General features: G+C 34.4%; 2 protein-coding genes across 3 annotated transcripts in view; both read left to right on the top strand.

The window, feature by feature from the left end:
- Positions 1-14,765, top strand: part of LOC143530938 (14-3-3-like protein) — a 72,482-nt gene extending 57,717 nt beyond the window's left edge. Inside the window, exons 2-6 of the mRNA XM_077026348.1 lie at positions 11,918-11,984; positions 13,249-13,753; positions 13,828-13,950; positions 14,171-14,287; positions 14,448-14,765. Of these exons, the coding sequence (XP_076882463.1) occupies positions 13,268-13,753; positions 13,828-13,950; positions 14,171-14,287; positions 14,448-14,501 (780 nt within the window). The 5' untranslated portion in view covers positions 11,918-11,984; positions 13,249-13,267 and the 3' untranslated portion in view covers positions 14,502-14,765. The remainder of the gene's footprint in view (positions 1-11,917; positions 11,985-13,248; positions 13,754-13,827; positions 13,951-14,170; positions 14,288-14,447) is intronic.
- Positions 6,372-10,517, top strand: LOC143530936 (T-complex protein 1 subunit zeta 2-like). Of its 2 annotated transcripts, none has more exons than XM_077026345.1 (16): positions 6,372-6,431; positions 6,510-6,643; positions 6,744-6,807; positions 7,848-7,983; positions 8,085-8,236; positions 8,336-8,383; positions 8,482-8,574; positions 8,648-8,754; positions 8,841-8,955; positions 9,042-9,125; positions 9,213-9,417; positions 9,504-9,598; positions 9,687-9,755; positions 9,856-9,963; positions 10,064-10,182; positions 10,267-10,517. In XM_077026345.1, exons 2-16 carry the CDS (start codon positions 6,510-6,512, stop codon positions 10,340-10,342), a joined length of 1,605 nt encoding a protein of 534 aa, XP_076882460.1. In that variant the 5' UTR covers positions 6,372-6,431; the 3' UTR covers positions 10,343-10,517. The 2 variants fall into 2 exon arrangements, with proteins under 2 accessions (XP_076882460.1, XP_076882462.1); XM_077026347.1 differs by having other exon boundaries at positions 6,399-6,426.
- Positions 14,766-17,709: the final 2,944 nt, after the last annotated feature.

The following is a 17,709-nucleotide window of genomic DNA, read 5'->3' on the forward strand; positions in this document are numbered from 1 at the left end:
ATTCTTTTGTTCAGCAACACCATTTTGTTGAGGCACATAAGGTGCACTGTATTCTCGATGAATTCCTTTGTGAGTACAAAAGAAATCCAATACAGTGTTTTTGAATTCTGTACCATTATCACTTCGGATTCTCCTCACCTTTTGTTTGTACAGTGATTCGATCTTGGTGATAAGGTTTTGTACCAAAACCGGTGTTTGATCTTTCGAACTCATAAATAACACCCATGAGTATCTCGAATAATCATCAGTCACCACAAGACAATACCAATCTCCAGAAATACTCGCACAATTCACATGACCAAACAAATCCATATGAAGTCGTTCAAGAGGAGTATTAATGGAATTCAATAATTTAGAAGGATGTGTTTTCTTCTTCTGCTTGCCCTTTTTACATGCAACGCAGTGATCGGATAATTTAAAATTCTTCAATGAGACACCGTCCACTAAATCATTGGCCATCAAATAATTCATCTTTCTCACATGTATATGACCCATTCTACGATGCCATAGAATCGAGTCTTTCTCGGTTGCCTTCGAGACAAAACATGTTTCGATCGATGTGAATATCTTAGAGCTCATGTTCAAGACATAAATATCATTCGATCGTGGTGATTGCATGACAACCATGTCCTCGGGAATAACATAACCCGGTTTCAAGATAAGACATTCCTTGTCAGTGAATATCGTTATGTACTTTTTATCACAAATCTGCGATACACTTAATAAGTTATGATCCACTTTATCACAATAATTTACTTTCTCAAACGTGATGTGACCATTTGAAACTTCACCCTCTTGTGTGATCATGCCCCCAGAATTCCCAGCAAATGCCACATAACCCCCTTGAATATTCCTCACGTTGGTTAATAGGTCGAGATTCCTAGTGATATGACGAGAACATCCACTATCCATTATCCAGTTTTCACCAGACACAGTCCTGGATGTACCCTACACACAAAATAAATATGATTAGTTCAAAAAGGCAGCCCAGTCCTCAGTCTTGGGCACCTTTTGGTTTTCTCTTTGATCATTAATTTTAAAAGAGTTCAAATGTTGTTCAGCCACTTGTGAATAAGTTACTGGCTTCCTAGGCTTTCATCTTAAGTAAGCTGCTTGAACAATGTTTGAATTTGTGTTCCTACAAATTGGCTCATGCGGGACAAACTTTGGTTTAACCTGACCATGTGTCTCATTAACATGAATAACCTTCCATGGATTCACATTAGAGAACATAATATGAGTATCATCAGCATACAATACAGGTCGTTTCAGAATCTCTTTAACCAAAGGAACCTGCTTAGAGTGGTCCTTGATAAAAGGATGAAGATTCTGATAGCTCTTCTGATTATAATCCCTCACAACATGACCAAGTTGACCGCAAAGAAAACATCTTCGCATGTCTACACGATATTGTTGTGAGGTATTTGGAATGAATGACACAGAAGATTGATGATGGCTCACATTCTTGGTCATGCTCTTAGCAAACTCATCAGATAATTCAGATTTCTTTTTCAAGTAAAAATCCAAATTAGAACAATTTGAAAAACTTTTCAATGTATCTGTCCCAGTTGACTTCACAAAGTTGATTTTCTTAGCTTGTTTTAAAACTTGCTTTGCCTTAGTCAATGGGTCAGATGGAACTGATGTTTTCGCTTGAGCATATCGACGTTCAAGATCTTGAATCTGTGACGTTTCATTGATAAAGACACTCTCAATAAGTTCAGGTTTAATGATGCTTACTGGAATATCTTTTTCTGTGAACATTGTGTCCATCCCTTTTAATTTCAAAACTCCAACTAGCGAAGGCTTAGAACTAGGAGGATTAACAAATCGCATTAAGTCCCCATCAGAAATCTTTGGTTTATCTGACTTCTTTGCCTTTACTGGTTTAGTTTTTACCGGTTTTTATTTTTCATGTGAGACTTGAATGAACCATACACAGCTTCCTCAAATTCTTGAGGTTCGCAAAGAATATGATTTGAACTTGGGATGTTCTTATTCTTGTGTATAATCTCATGTTTAAACACGTCCTCGATAATCACTTTGTCATCATTCTCAACAAAGACATTTTTACTTTGAACATGAGGTTTTTGAGGAGCAACCTGGGTCTTAACAGTTTCTGTTTTAACTGATTTTTCTGGTTTAATTGGTTTAGGTTTTTCAGAAATCCCAGTTTCTTTCTCAATCAAATCCTCTTCTTTTCTAGCAAAAGGATTAATTTTGTAATCATTGTGAAATGGAGGTGGAATTTTAACAAAACCAATACCTTTCTTAGAATCCTTTTGTTTACCAGATATTTCAATAATTTCATTTAACAGAAAAGAAGAATTTCTAAACTTTCCCAGTTTGTTCTTCAACTCAAGAACCTCATTCTCAAGCTCGGTTATCTTTGAACGATGTTTCAGAATTTCTTGAAACTTTTGGTCATTAATTGTCATTTTCACAGATAACTCAGCTTTGAGATCGTGGTTACTTGTCGATAATGCTTCAATCTTTTCTCGAGATTTCATTTGAGATTCAAGAGATTGTCGATAAGTATCCTTTTGAGAAGCAATTTCTCTTACCAGATTATCATTTTGACTTTTCAAAGCTTCTAACTTAGGTTTGTTAGATTCACAATCAACACATGATATTTTAACAGATGAAGTAGCAGAGATAGAATGACTAACCTCATTGATTTTGGCCATGCAAGCAAATACTGTTGGAGGCTTGTCGCAAGAGTCGTCAAAATCAGATCCAGAATCATTATCAGAAGACGTCTCACTCTCACTTGTATCTTGACAATCTGTATGTAATCCAAACATGGCCAAATTTGCTTGAGCATCATTACATAGTAACCGTTGTGACCAATCATTACCATCTGCTAACATTGCTTGTGTTGTAGAAGAGGATGGTTTCTTTTCGGCATCACTACCTCGTGGTGTAGAAGAATTTTGATGTTGACCACGAGGACCAGTGTATTCTTTCTTTGGTTTGTCACATTCTTTTGCGAAATGCCCAAATTCTTGACTGTTATAACAATTTACTTTCAACTTGTCAAAACCCAATTTCTTGTTTAAAGCTGGAAGATCTTTACCAGTTCTTTGCATGAATCTTTTAACCTTACGGACGATCATAACCATGTTCCACTGTAAATCCATGATTTCCAAATCATCAGGATCTATCTGATCATAGTCCTCATCAGTTAAATCACTTGTGGCAATCTTACTACTTACCAAGTTTTCATATGACATGAAAGCTGTCAGAAAAACAAAGTTTTGCTCAGCTTCCTTCATATTAACACTCGGTGGTGAAGCAAATGGATTAGTAGTAGTTGAACTTCCAGAGCCACCAGACAATCCAGAATTACCAGCAGAATAGAAACAAACTTTTGGATCATTGAACATAGTTGATTCTTTTTCACTTGCTGCTTGAGTAAGAAAAGCATTGATTGGAGAGATTGTTGAACTAAGAGGCATACTTCCACCATAGAAAGCTGGATCTTGATTTTTCTTGGAGGATTTTTGACACTTAAGATCATGTTCTCTAGCTTTGATCTTTTGTAAAAATTCAAGTGCAGTCAAGTCTTCGTTCAAGAAGTAGTCATTCTCTTTTAAGACCATGAGAAAAGTTGAATAAGAACTTGGAAGCACACTCTTAATAGTGTCAATTTTATCTGTTTCAGAAATCTCCAATTTCATCTTGTCCATTTCAGCAATTAAATGAATAAACCTTGTTATTATCTCTTCAACCGTTTCTCCTTCAATAGATTAAAGTTTAGAAACTGAAATTTAAGCATCACTTTTTTACTCTTAGCTGTGTTCCCCATACTTCTCATACGGAGATGTTGGAATAGAGAAGCACATCTCTTAATATTACCCACTTGATGAAAGATATTTTCTGGCAATGCCATTGTGAGAGTGGAATAAGCTTTTGTTTCGATTTTCAAAGCTTTCTTCTCTTATTGAGAATATTGAGAAACTGCTTTAGGAACAAAACCAATGGTATCATCGCCAATCAATGGTTCCTTATAAACTTCATCGAGACAATATGAGCAATCAGGATGAACAGACCCCAAATGAGCACGAAACTGAGGTTCCCAGTTGGCAAAGTCACTAAACTTCATCAATCTTGGACATTTAGAATGTGAACCTATCTCGGTATCAAGTTGTAATATTTGTTGCATCAACATGTTTTGAGACGCCAATGCATACATACCGGCCATTTTTGACAAATTTTAAAATTCAAAGGTGTAACGAATCAAACAATCAAATAAGGTTTAACGAACTGTGAACAGTTGTAGCGAACTGTGAACAGTAAAATAACGAATCAAATCTTAACGAAGTGAAAATTGATCAGACAACGAATCAGAATTGAGTTTAACGAATCAAATGGTTAACAAATCAACTCAAAACCACGAATCAGATGGTCAACAATCAGTCAACGAACTAGTCAATACTAACGAATTGACTAAGTCAATCACGAATTACAGGCTTAGCGAATTAAAGATTTCTTGTAACGAAGTAGACAACGAACAGACTATAACGAATCAGCTACAGTTGATTTAACAAATCAACTATAACGAATCAAGTTGTTATAACCGTTTGTAACAAACTTTGATACCTTATGCCACGTGGCAAAGGTTGTTATGACACAAATCCCAATATGGACACGTATCACACGAATCTGTTTATCCAATTAGCGAATCAGATGACACGAATTAACAACTAACACGAACTGACAAACGAATCACTTGAAATAGATAACGAATCAACAGAATATAAATGAACGAATCAAAAGAAACAAGATAGCGAATCACCATACGGATGATAACGAATCAAGTTCATATTTGAATCTTCAAATCTTCAATGAGAAATTTCCAGAAATCTGGAAATGATGAACACTAAACCCAGAACACCAGAAATTTTAGATTCGTAATACCATCTCGATTCTAGGCCAAATCACACAAATAAACTATCAAATTACTCGGAATTCGATCACAAATCCAATACACCAAACCTCATAACCGATTATTACCAATATCAGTCCAATTTCACCAAAAACTCAAACCCTGTTTCGGCCATAATCCAAAACAATATCGAATCACTTCAAAACCAAATCAAACCTCAATTCCGATTTACCGAACCTTTCCAATACCTAAACCAACTCAAATCCAAACCAAACTAACCATAACTCACTCCAGTAACCTCTAAATTAATCCAAATTCACTAAACAGAACACTAACAAGCCGATATCCCAAATAAACACCAAATCAAGTGTAATTGAGCAACCAACAGCTCTGATACCACTTGTTGGAACTCGGGAATCAATCTATAACTATCACAGATCTAGGATCTGAGTTAATACGATTAATACCTTAATCAATAGATCTAGCTCATAATTAACTTTGATTCAGTGTTATGTGTATGTATGTATATAATCAGTATGTTTACAATAGTAGTTGGTATAATATTAAGATTGAAGATTGAGAGAGTACTTGGACAACAATTCGATAATTAACTCTCAAAACTTTTTTTATAAGTGAACAGGGTTCACTATAAATAGAAGACAGGTCTGGTTCGCAAACATCCCCTAGCGAACCAGAACCTACTTCGTTACAAACATTAAATAGAACGAAACACCCCCTGATTCGTTAACATCCCCTAACGAATCAGGAGGGAATAAGGTTAAGTCTTAGTTTGCTAACATCCCCTAGCGAACTGACTATATACATAACGAACTAGATAATACTTAAACAACTTATTACATTAAATATTAAACAAAAACGTTAACGATAATTACAAAGACTCAAGACGCAAAATCGTGCACTAACAGGTTTCGAGGGGATTTTGGAGTGATGATGATTGGTGGGTTGAATGGAATGGAATCTGCAACAGGGTTGGTGGAGGTATGGTGGCCGGAGTGGTTGTGGTATGGTGATGGTGTGGTGATGGTGGTGGTGTAGAGAGAGAAAGGAGGGGAAGGTGTTATAAATTTGGAGGTATAGACAAAAAGACAAAAATGCCCTCACATGCGCCTCACGTGAGGGTATTTAACTGCGTTTTTCTAACCCAGTTAGCGTAAAGGACGTAACGTGTAGGAAAAAATGTTTAAATGACACCGCCTGCAAAGAAACTAAAAAAAAGGACACGAACCGTAATTTAACTTTTTTTTAAGAACAAAATTTGTAATTCTGTCTATAAAATAAACGAACATAAACAAACTTCTCGCCAAGTATTCACGAACATTTCATAGGCCTAATGAGAAATGAGATGAAACGACGTCGTACACCTCATAAAAAAATCTACTAAAAACAAAACCAAAAGAAGCCCTAAAAACAAAGCTTGAACCTTCTCGACCGCTCCCACTTTCACTGTTAAACTCCCGCTCCGTCACCGTCACTTGTTCTTCTTCTTGAAGATCCAGATCGACGTTAAGTAACCAAAGGTAAGGTACACCTCATCAATCCCTCACTTCTGTATGTAAATCACTTACACTGTTATTTCTTTCTGTAAAATCCAGGATCGAAGATGTCTGTGCGAGTTTTGAACCCTAACGCCGAGGTGCTGAACAAATCGGCGGCACTTCACATGAACATCAACGCCGCCAAGGGCTTACAGGATGTTCTCAAGAGTAACCTTGGCCCTAAAGGCACTATTAAGATGTATCTTACCTTACCTTACCTTCCACTTTATTATTATTATTATTATTATTATTATTATTATTATTATTTCTTCTCATTTTGTTAATTTACTTACTCATAGGCTTGTTGGAGGAGCTGGAGATATCAAGTTAACCAAGGATGGCAACACTTTACTCAAAGAAATGGTTCGTTTGTTTGTTATCAGATTATTAGTATTACTCACAGCAGAAACTTATATTAGATTAAACTGACACGTGTATTCAAAAACTTGTTCTGTCATAAGATTTTTTGGTAATTTTTAACATGTGTATCAAAAACCTAAACTAAATATGTTTGAGGTACTGATTTTATACACTTAAAACTGATTACTTTTTTGTTATGATGTAGTTTTTGTTGATATTAAAGTTTGAAGTGTAGATCTGATTTATTGGAGATTGATATTTACTCTTCTATGTCTTATGCTTGCTGCAATTTTGTTTAATTTGAAAATTGTCACCTTTATCTGTTGTTTCTAGAATCTTTGTGAGATTCACAGTTTACTAGTATTGTATTTGTTTTCTGTTTTCTTATACGGTTAAAGGTGGTGCGTTTGCTCACTGAGAACTTAGAGCATGGTGTTATAGGCTTTTAGCAGACTTTTTTGTGTTAATAAAGTTTGCGCTTTGAACTTCCTGATATGTTCATCGTCAAAACATGGATTCGTTATAATTTTTATTGTACTTTTTGGTTTGTCAATTGCCATGTGACACTATCAGAATTTTAGTTGTTGTAGACTATGGTGATGTGATTGACACTTTTATGTATAGCAGGAGTGGTTTATCAAGAATATGAAAAGATAATGCTGTCTTTATTTATGTTAGGAGTTAGGTATTGTTGATATATCTACAATCTAGAAATTGAGTTTCTGAAGTACGGTATACTGGTATAGCTCTTTTCATTTTGCTAGATTAAAATCATTTTGGGTTTTGTATACAAGTTTTAGATGGGACAGTCAGTGCTACTTTTAAAATTTCACTAGGAAAATTTGATAATTACTTATTGGACGTCTTAAATAGATCTACAAGTGGTGTTAAGTATGTAACATGTCTCACTTTTGCATTCCGGAAGTCTTAATGTTGTCATTTTTTTGAGCGGAAAGATCATTTTATATTCAATAATTCTTGTTTTGTTACATCTTCATCATGCTTCTTTTGTAGATATTGATATATTTGTTTTATGGTTGCAGCAAATTCAAAATCCAACTGCCATTATGATTGCGAGAACAGCCGTTGCCCAAGATGACGCTAGTGGTGATGGAACAACTTCTACAGTCATTTTCATTGGGGAGCTAATGAAACAGGCTGAGCGTTGCATTGATGAAGGTTTCTTATTATTCTAGTCTCTTATTGTTAATCAGTTTTGATTGTAGTTCATTTTTGAAAATTTAAGTTTAAGTGCGCATATTTTATTGCTGTTTATGCAGGGATGCATCCACGCGTTGTGGTTGATGGTTTTGAAATTGCCAAGAAAGCCACACTGGTATTTCTTGAAAAGTTTAAGACTCCTGTAGTGATGGGTAATGAACCCGATAAAGAGACGCTAAAAATGGTGGCAAGAACAACAATAAGAACCAAGGTTTTTTAATTTATTATTCAACCCTCTTTTATCCTTTGAATATATTTTTGGTTGATTTTCTTTCTAGTACCTTATTTTCTTTTTAAAATTGTTGTGCAGCTGTATGAAGCTTTAGCGGACCAGTTAACCGACATAGTTGTGAACTCCGTGAGATTTCTACATAATTAAATCTACTGCGTAGATAAATATTCTAAATTTCGTGTATGTTATAGCCGAAAGTTATTTTATATTTTGTTGTATTGTAGGTGCTTTGTATTCGCAAGCCTGAAGAAGCTATTGATCTTTTTATGGTTGAGATTATGCACATGCGCCACAAGTTTGATGTAGATACTCGTTTGGTATGTGATTGTTTTCCGTATTCAGATTAACATTATTATTTTATTTTGATTTTCTGATTATGTTGTTGGATAGGTCGAGGGCCTTGTTCTTGATCACGGGTCCAGACATCCCGATATGAAAAGGCGTGCAGAGAATTGTCACATCTTTACCTGCAATGTATCATTGGAATATGAGAAAAGGTCACATATACTTTGAATTAAGCAGATGTGAATTTGTTTTTTCACTTTTATGTTTTCATTAAAATAGCGTGTCGATTATTTTTCAGTGAAATCAATGCTGGATTTTTCTACTCAAATGCGGAGCAGAGAGAAGCAATGGTTGCTGCTGAGAGACGTTCGGTAGATGAAAGAGTCAGAAAAGTTATTGCTCTGAAAGACAAGGTAGTTATTACTTTTTTATTTTTTTGGTGAAAAAAGTTTAATTTGAAGTTTTAATTCTAATAAGATTTCATTCTCATGGTTTGTAGGTGTGTGGTCCCGAAGACAACTTTGTTGTTATTAATCAGAAAGGAATCGATCCGCCTTCATTGGATCTTCTTGCTAAAGCTGGGGTAACTAACTAATGTTATAATCCAATTTGTTTATTAACCCAGAAACTTTTTTTTCTAACTCATGCATGGTAATTTGGTAATTTTCAGATAGTTGCTCTTCGAAGGGCAAAAAGGAGAAACATGGAGCGTTTGGTTTTGGCCTGTGGTGGTGAAGCTGTGAACTCTGTGGATGACCTAACTGCTGATTGCCTCGGTTGGGCAGGATTGGTCTATGAACATGTTCTTGGGGAAGATAAGTATACATTTGTTGAGAATGTGAAACATCCTAATTCCTGCACAATTTTAATTAAAGGTAATTCAGTTTGTAATGGTTTTCTACACTTTTATAGTTGTATCTTTATTTTTATTTATCATTACGTTTTATATATACCGTTGAAGGACCGAATGACCACACAATTGCACAAATCAAGGACGCTGTTAGAGACGGCCTGCGGGCAGTCAAAAATATCATTGAAGATGAGGCAGTTGTTAGAGTAAGTTTTATCTTTGACTTTAATAAGATTAACTTCTAAAACTGATACATATTTATATCTTATGTAACATATTTGATATGTTTTTCAGGGTGCTGGTGCTTTTGAGGTTGCAGCTCGACAGCATTTGGTTAATGAAGTGAAGAAAACTGTTAAAGGGGTACATTGGACATTGTTCATACATACTTCTTGATGTTAATCATAGTTTCAATCTTAATCAAGTTAAACACTTTTATTTTTTGGTTTATTCTTGTGACTAGCGTGCTCAACTTGGTGTTCAAGCTTTTGCGGACGCTCTTCTTATTGTGCCAAAGACACTGGCTGAAAATTCTGGACTTGACACGCAAGACGTTATAATTTCTCTGACTGTAATTTTCTATACCTTTTGACTCTTTTTTAATTTTAATATGATATGTTAGTGTATTAAGAATTAGTGATAATATGATTTACTTTTAACTAAATAATTAGGGAGAACATGACAACGGGAATGTTGTTGGACTAAATCAACACACTGGGGATCCAATCGACCCGGAGATGGAGGGTATTTTTGACAACTATGCTGTCAAGCGCCAACTCATCAACTCAGGGTATGCAAACAGACAGATTGCTTAGAAGTTAAATCCTAGAATATTGTATATAATGTTAAATGAAATTTGTGGTATTTTTTGCAGCCCGGTAATTGCATCACAGCTGTTGCTCGTGGATGAAGTGATTCGTGCAGGCCGTAACATGCGAAAACCAACTTAAATTGTTTATGATTTCAATCAAAAGATTTTGTTTTGAGATTTTGACCAAGGTAGGGTGTGTTACATGCTGTAGCTGTCATTTGTGTGTAGACAGCTAAGCTATATGTTTTTGTACTAGTTTTGGGGTGTCACGTTTTAAGTTTATGTTGCTATGGAAACACGTTTTATTGGGCCTAGTGCTTATTCGACTTTTTTTAATCTATTTTTGTTTTTTATTTAAAACGTTTTATAAAAAGTTATAATACATAAAACTTGAGTTTATTTTTAACGGTTATCATTCTCTTTTACCAGATGAAGCAATATTTGTCATTTTTGAAATACGTGTTTTCATGAAGATTTGTTTATTACAACTCAAAATGTTGTGTTTGAAAAGTAACACTTGTACTTTAATCAAGGAGTTAAAACCAGAAGCTATCTTTGATACCGTTAATTGGATCAAATATAGACACCAATTACAACTTACGGTATATTAAAATCAAGTAATCAACGGTAACAATGATTTAAAGAGCGGCCAAGCCTTAATCTAGATTTTGAGCTACGCTTGTTTATATTGAATGAAACAACCACGAAAGATGAGTGCATTTTCAAACCATGGTAAGACGGACGCAATTTATCCGTAATAGAATCCTTCCACATTAATGTAGAACATTTTAATATTGATTTCTTGTCATAGTCATCTAGACTATGCCTATATATACACCCTTATATTCTATTTAAGTGCTTATATTCTGTTTTAAGTATTTATACGTTGACCATTTACCATATAGACGATGTTGATTTATTTAGTATGCATTGACATTTTTAGGTAAGGCCATATGTAATGGGGTTTGACTATCAAGAAAAGTTGGTGAGCATGGTCACTTGATGAAGTTAACTTTTGGAACATTATAATTCAAAACTGAGCTAATTTGGTAGACCGTTTCATATCTAGATGGAAACGTTTCTTTGAAAGGAAGTAACTAAAGTAAGTTAAAAAAATAGAATATAAAAAAATAAAATTTAAAATAGTATCTACACAATAAATCAATAATTATGGTCAAGCCTCTTTTCAAGTGACGATTACACATGTCCCAGTAAGTTAACGATGATTGAAGTGATTACCTAGGTGACACCAATATGATAGCATGGTCCAATCCCTTCCGAATAAACATTACACATAACTAAATGTTATTGGAACAAGAAAGATTATATAACACACATTAATTTCTTTGTATCTTGAATTTTGATTGTCAGTAGGATCGTTTTTGTCATTTAAAGAAGGGTGATGACGATGCTTGTTGTCCGCTTACATGTCTTTTGATTATAATCGGATCTTTTATTATATGTAGATATATATTTTTAATTAATTTCCATAGGTAGTAACAAAATTAGCGGCACTATTGACGGTGAGCAGGTGTGGACAAACTGAATCGTGTATATCAATCATCGCCCGTGTAGCCAACTCCGCTTCCAAGGACACACAGCTGTCGTCTTCTCATTGGCTTATTATTATTATTATTATTATTCCTCCTCTCTTTCACCCATATAATAATAATTATTATTATTATAAACCCATCGAATCCGCTTCTTTTCATTCATTCATTCATTCTCCTTCGTCCGTTCAAACAGAATCACAACCGCCGCTATTCGCTCTATCAATCGAGGTACTTTTACTTACTTTTCAACCGTCTTTTACTTCCTCAAATCTAGCTAGGTCTAATATAGATAGATATACGCGTTCTATTGGTTGTTTAATCTATATTTATATCTCAATTGGTCGATATACGCGTTCTATAGATATACGGCTCAGTTAATCGTGTTTATATGTGAATCTGTTACTTCTTTTATTAATCGTAAGCTCTTGATTCTGTAAATCTCGTGCTTAGGGATCTGTAACGGTAACTGCTTCAATGAGCTAACACTGTCTAGTTTTCTGCTTTGATTTTCATCATTTCATGTTTTATTATAACAAACACGATGAAGACTTGAAGAATCTGTAAATCTCGATGAATTGTTTAGTTTGAAAATTGTCAACTGTGTGGTTGGTTACTTCTACCGTACAAGTCATGAATGCATAGTGCGTTGAATTGTGGATGAATGTATATAGCTTTGTAGCTAGGTTCATTATGCATCAATCTTATCTCTTGTGCTGCCAATTTCTTGCATGAACCTGTTAACATGACACGCTTAACAGGTTTCGTGTCATACACATGTCGGTATGTTTAAGGCACGATTAACAGCGTGTCTAAGTAGGTCTTAAGTTGCGTAACCTGTTTAGACTTGATTATATCTATTTATATTTTTTAATTTTTTCTAAAAATGTTCATATTTATATTACTAAAACTCTAGCCGCTTCTTTAAGTTAATTGGTCCTACACTCCTATGGTTTGATTTTTATTAAAGTGTATTATGTATTGTTAGTCAAGACTTTTACTTGATTTTTTAAAAAAATTGTAAGGATTGTTCTTGAAGGACATCACGAATTTTAATTTTTGGTGATCTTCATTTTATTTTGCTACTTGTCAACTGTATTAAATGTTTAGAGTCGTGTCATGTTGTTTTGGGTCGTGGCGTGCCGACGTGTAGTGTCACTAAATAGATGATACTAATCGTGTTAAACAGGTCGTGTCGTGTTACACGTTTATAAACAGGTTTGTGTTCATGTTTGAAGAACTGACATGATTTGTTTATCATGTCACATTTGTGTTTAGCCCTTTGTTTATCATGTCTTGAGTTACCTGTTTAATACATTTAGATCTGTTTTGCCAGCTCTAGTAATATGCACATATCTGTTGGCTGAAAGTCTAAAACATCCGGTTGATTCGAATGTAATTGCTTGAGTTTGTTCATATAGATCTGCCTTTATGTGTCTATCTACTTGCTAACCCTAAAGTGACTGAAACCATATGATATGTTTTGCAAATTCAGGCCTATACTAATCATTGAAATGGCATCAACCGAAGCTTCACGTGACGAAAACGTGTACTTGGCCAAACTGGCAGAGCAAGCCGAAAGGTATGAAGAGATGGTTGAGTTCATGGAAAAGGTTGTGAAGCTTGTGGATACCGAGGAGTTAACCGTGGAAGAAAGGAATCTTCTTTCTGTGGCTTACAAGAATGTGATTGGAGCCAGGAGGGCATCATGGAGGATAATATCTTCCATTGAGCAGAAAGAAGAGAGTCGTGGAAATGAATATCATGTTAAGCAGATCAAGAATTACAGAGCTACAATCGAGACTGAACTCAGCAAAATCTGTGATGGCATTCTGGGCCTTCTGGACTCTCATCTTGTTCCTTCTGCTTCATCTGCAGAGTCTAAGATCTTTTACTTGAAGATGAAGGGTGATTATTTTAGATACTTGGCTGAATTTAAGACCGGTGCTGATAGGAAGGAGGCTGCTGAGAGTACTTTGCTAGCTTACAAATCCGCTCAGGTGGGTGATTGTTTTTCGTTTTCATGTTTTGATACCTTGACTTGTGACCATGGTATGTTGCTGTTGTGTTGTAGGATATTGCTCTAGCTGACTTGGCACCTACTCACCCGATAAGGCTAGGGCTTGCACTTAACTTCTCAGTGTTTTATTACGAGATTCTCAATTCACCAGACCGTGCTTGCAACCTTGCTAAGCAGGTACTTTCATTATGATTGATCTTCAGCATTTTTTAGTATCTAAACAGTCAAACAACATAATATTTAGGTTAGTTATGACTGTGACATTGTGTTTACTAGGTGGAGTGTTTTGGAAATTTAGATTATCTTTTCAGCAGAAATTAGCAAAATTGATGTGCATTATGACATAGTGTATAATAGTAAAAGTGAACATATTTTATATTTCTGTATTTCATGACAGGCTTTTGATGAAGCTATTGCTGAGTTGGATACATTGGGAGAGGATTCATACAAGGACAGCACATTGATCATGCAACTTCTCCGTGACAATCTCACTTTGTGGACATCTGATATCGCGGTATCTCTCTCTCCCTCCCTCTTGTGTGTGTGTCTCACCTAATATCTTATACACTCCTCCACAAAGCTAAACATAGCTGCTTACCTGTGAAGTGTCTAAAGTACCCTGTGTGATTTTATGGGCAGTCTTTAACACAGTTAATGTTTTGTTTGTGTTACAGGATGAGGGTGGGGATGAGATCAAGGAATCCTCAAAACCCGAGGAAGCACAATAATAGATATTCAAGGGGTCTGTTTACTACACATCAGTATCTTATTACAAGTATCTATTCTTAATGTTTTCACAATCATTGGGTGCTGCTAGCACTAAGTAGATCTAAAACTTGGTTCAAGTACTTGTGGCTGCCAACTGTTTCCGATCAGGACTTGAGTTTGTTTAATCGAATTCTGGTTTTTTAGGTCCTCTTCTGTGTGTGGATCATGTATGCTTATTACTGCTTTTATTTCTCGTTTTATTGTTCGTGACCCAAATCTTGTTTACTTTGTACCCAACAAAAACCAAGTCATACCGACTTTTTATGAACAATCTTTTTCCTAAAGAAATTGTTGTGTACCCTTTTGGTATGAACGTTTCTACAAAATGTATTTCGGTCATGAGCGGCTCAACTCTTGGAAAGTTTTAATTTCGGACATATTTGGTATGTGACGTTCATTGTGATTATTGGACTATAACTAGGAAGGGGGTCGAAACCACCCTGGCTAGACTCGGGCTCGACTCATGAACAGCCCTAGATTTGTCCCTACTTAATGGCATTAAACTTTTTTTTTTTTTTTTGTATTTAATGTTTGAACCTGTGACCCAACATAATAATCTTAACTTCAACTAGGAAATACATAAATAACGCTCAAGTAGAAAATACAAAGCATGTTTCGGTCGTGATTCTTTTAACATATGGGAAGAATTTCCCCATCGACTTCTTTATTTCTGTAACAGAGGTGAAGAACGTGGGTTGGTCACCTCGTCGATGCTCATTACATTGCCAATGAGGGGTGGGCGGGGAGGGCATAAACCAAAATCCTTGAGACCATTTTGACTCTTTGCCACATAATCTAGTTGCATTAATGATCAATGTGTGTTGTCAGTGTTAATGTCGCAAACAATGGGTGGTTTGAGGTAAAATACACACTTTCTGATACATGTAAGTTATGGAATTAAGTCATGTAATAACGACTTGTCCCGTAATAATGAGCTCTCTATAAATATAGTAGATGCAAAACAGCAAAAGTTATGCACATATAAGTTTTAAGGAATAATATAATTTGTTGTCCTGTAATAACGAACCATGTAATTATGTTTAACACATGCAAGAGACCCATGAGAAAGTTTTATATAATAATATAACGAGTTGTCTCTTTGTTGGTGTTAGAAATGATTAAAATGTTGTTTGAGATTGTTTTATGAACTTATGATGTTTGGGTTGTTAAATCGGTTGTGGTTGTGAGTAGGGGTGTTCATCGGGTCAACCCGATCGGTTTTCGGGTTAATCGGGTCGGGTTAGTCGGGTTTTCCTTAAAAATATCTAACCCGCAACCCGACCCTGTTAAGGTTTCGGGTTAGTCGGGTTTCGGGTTTGTCGGGTCGGGTTAGTCAGGTTAATCGGGTTTGGGTGATTGTGTTGAAACATTGATTATACATATTTTTTTTTCATAAAAAACATGTATGTAAATATATGGTTTAAGTTCAAGAAAGAAATGAAATTACTGCGAGAAATGCGAGAAATGAATATGAGCCACTAGTTTTATTTTAGGTTTTAAAAGTTTAAATATAAATGAAAAAGATATAAATGTAACAATAAATGTACACTCTCTCCAATTAATACAACTAATATAACCATAATAAATCTCTCTTTAATTAATATATCTACATAATTTAACTAAAATAATTAAAAAAACTAAAAACACTAATTTAGTTTTCATAAATAATAAAAAAATGTCATACAAATGTGTCTATTAAATACAAATGAGGATCTCTCTGGAAGCCACCTCTTTATCCATGTGGATAGAGGTACGGTGTGCCTACATCCCACCCTCCTCATACCTTACTTATAGCTATGCTATTGGTGGGATTTCACTGGGTATGATTGATTGATTGAAATATAAACAATAAATATACAACCTACACAAAATTGTATAACCTACACTTATTTTGAGCAATAAAAACGTACAATATACAAAAAAACATACAACTTACATATCAAAATTTGACATCAACAATTATATAAACTACACAAATACACACATATCCTAAACGTGTGTAGGTTATATGTTTTTCGTGTGTAGATTATGTTTTCTCATTCTTAGAACAAGTGTGGGTTATATGTTATTGTGTAGCTTGTATATTTCACATTTAATGCGAACATATGTAAGATAGGTTTTTGTATTATTCATCACAATGTAACTACGTGTTGATGGATATTGATAAGTTGAGTTGGAAGAAATTGATTTAAATAGAAATTTTTTTTAATGTATGAATAAATTGTATTTGTGTAGGATAAAGTTTTCATGTGTAGGTTATATGTTTTTGTGTGCGTGTATATTTTATTGATGATGAATTTTGTGTGTATGTTATATGTTTTCTTATTCTCAGAACAAGTGTGGGCTATATATATTTGTGTATGTTGTATTTTTTTGTTGATATTTAATACTAACACATGTAAAATAGTTTTTTATATTATTTATCACAATGTAACTACGTGTTGATGGATATTTATATATTGAGCTGGAACAAAATTTGGAAAGAAATAAATTTTAATGTATGAATAAATTGTACTTGTGTAGGATAAAAATTTGGATAGAAAATAAATGAATTGTTAATATTTTTCAACTATAGTAATTTGATTAGTTATATTAATTTAATAGATATATTAATTGAAGAGAGAGATGCATTTATAGTTTCTTAATTAATCTTGAAGCTTTTAAAACCTAAAATAAAATTGGTGGCCCATATTCATTTATCGCAATCCTCGCAGTAATTTCATTTTTCTCTTGAACCATCCCCGTATATATATATATATATATATATATATATATGCTTAAGTTCATGAGAGAAACCATTTTACTGCGAGGAATCATTCCAACCAATCACGTAATTTCATTTTTATTTTCTAAATTATTAATTAAAAGGGCATATTAGTCACATACCCAAATTTCTTTTATGGTAACTATTAATTAAAAACAGGTTGTTACAAAACAATTTATTATTATGTAATTTTTTTTTATTTTAAACCAAAATTATTTAGGGTGTGTATAATAATGTTTTCCACTAGAGCCAAGCTCATTATTTAGGAAACGTATAATCATGTTTTTTTGGCAAATCCAAACCTGCGTTACTTATTGTAGCCCATTTAAACTTAAAAATCAATTTGGTGTTAAAGAATCCATATCATTGCCCTAGGATGTTCAATGGCCTCGGGTAACTTACAA

The sequence above is a fragment of the Bidens hawaiensis genome, unplaced genomic scaffold, assembly GCF_021521415.1.
Source record: "Bidens hawaiensis isolate Kalapana, Puna unplaced genomic scaffold, B.hawaiensis_p1.1 tig00009067_1, whole genome shotgun sequence".
Lineage (NCBI taxonomy): Eukaryota > Viridiplantae > Streptophyta > Magnoliopsida > Asterales > Asteraceae > Bidens > Bidens hawaiensis.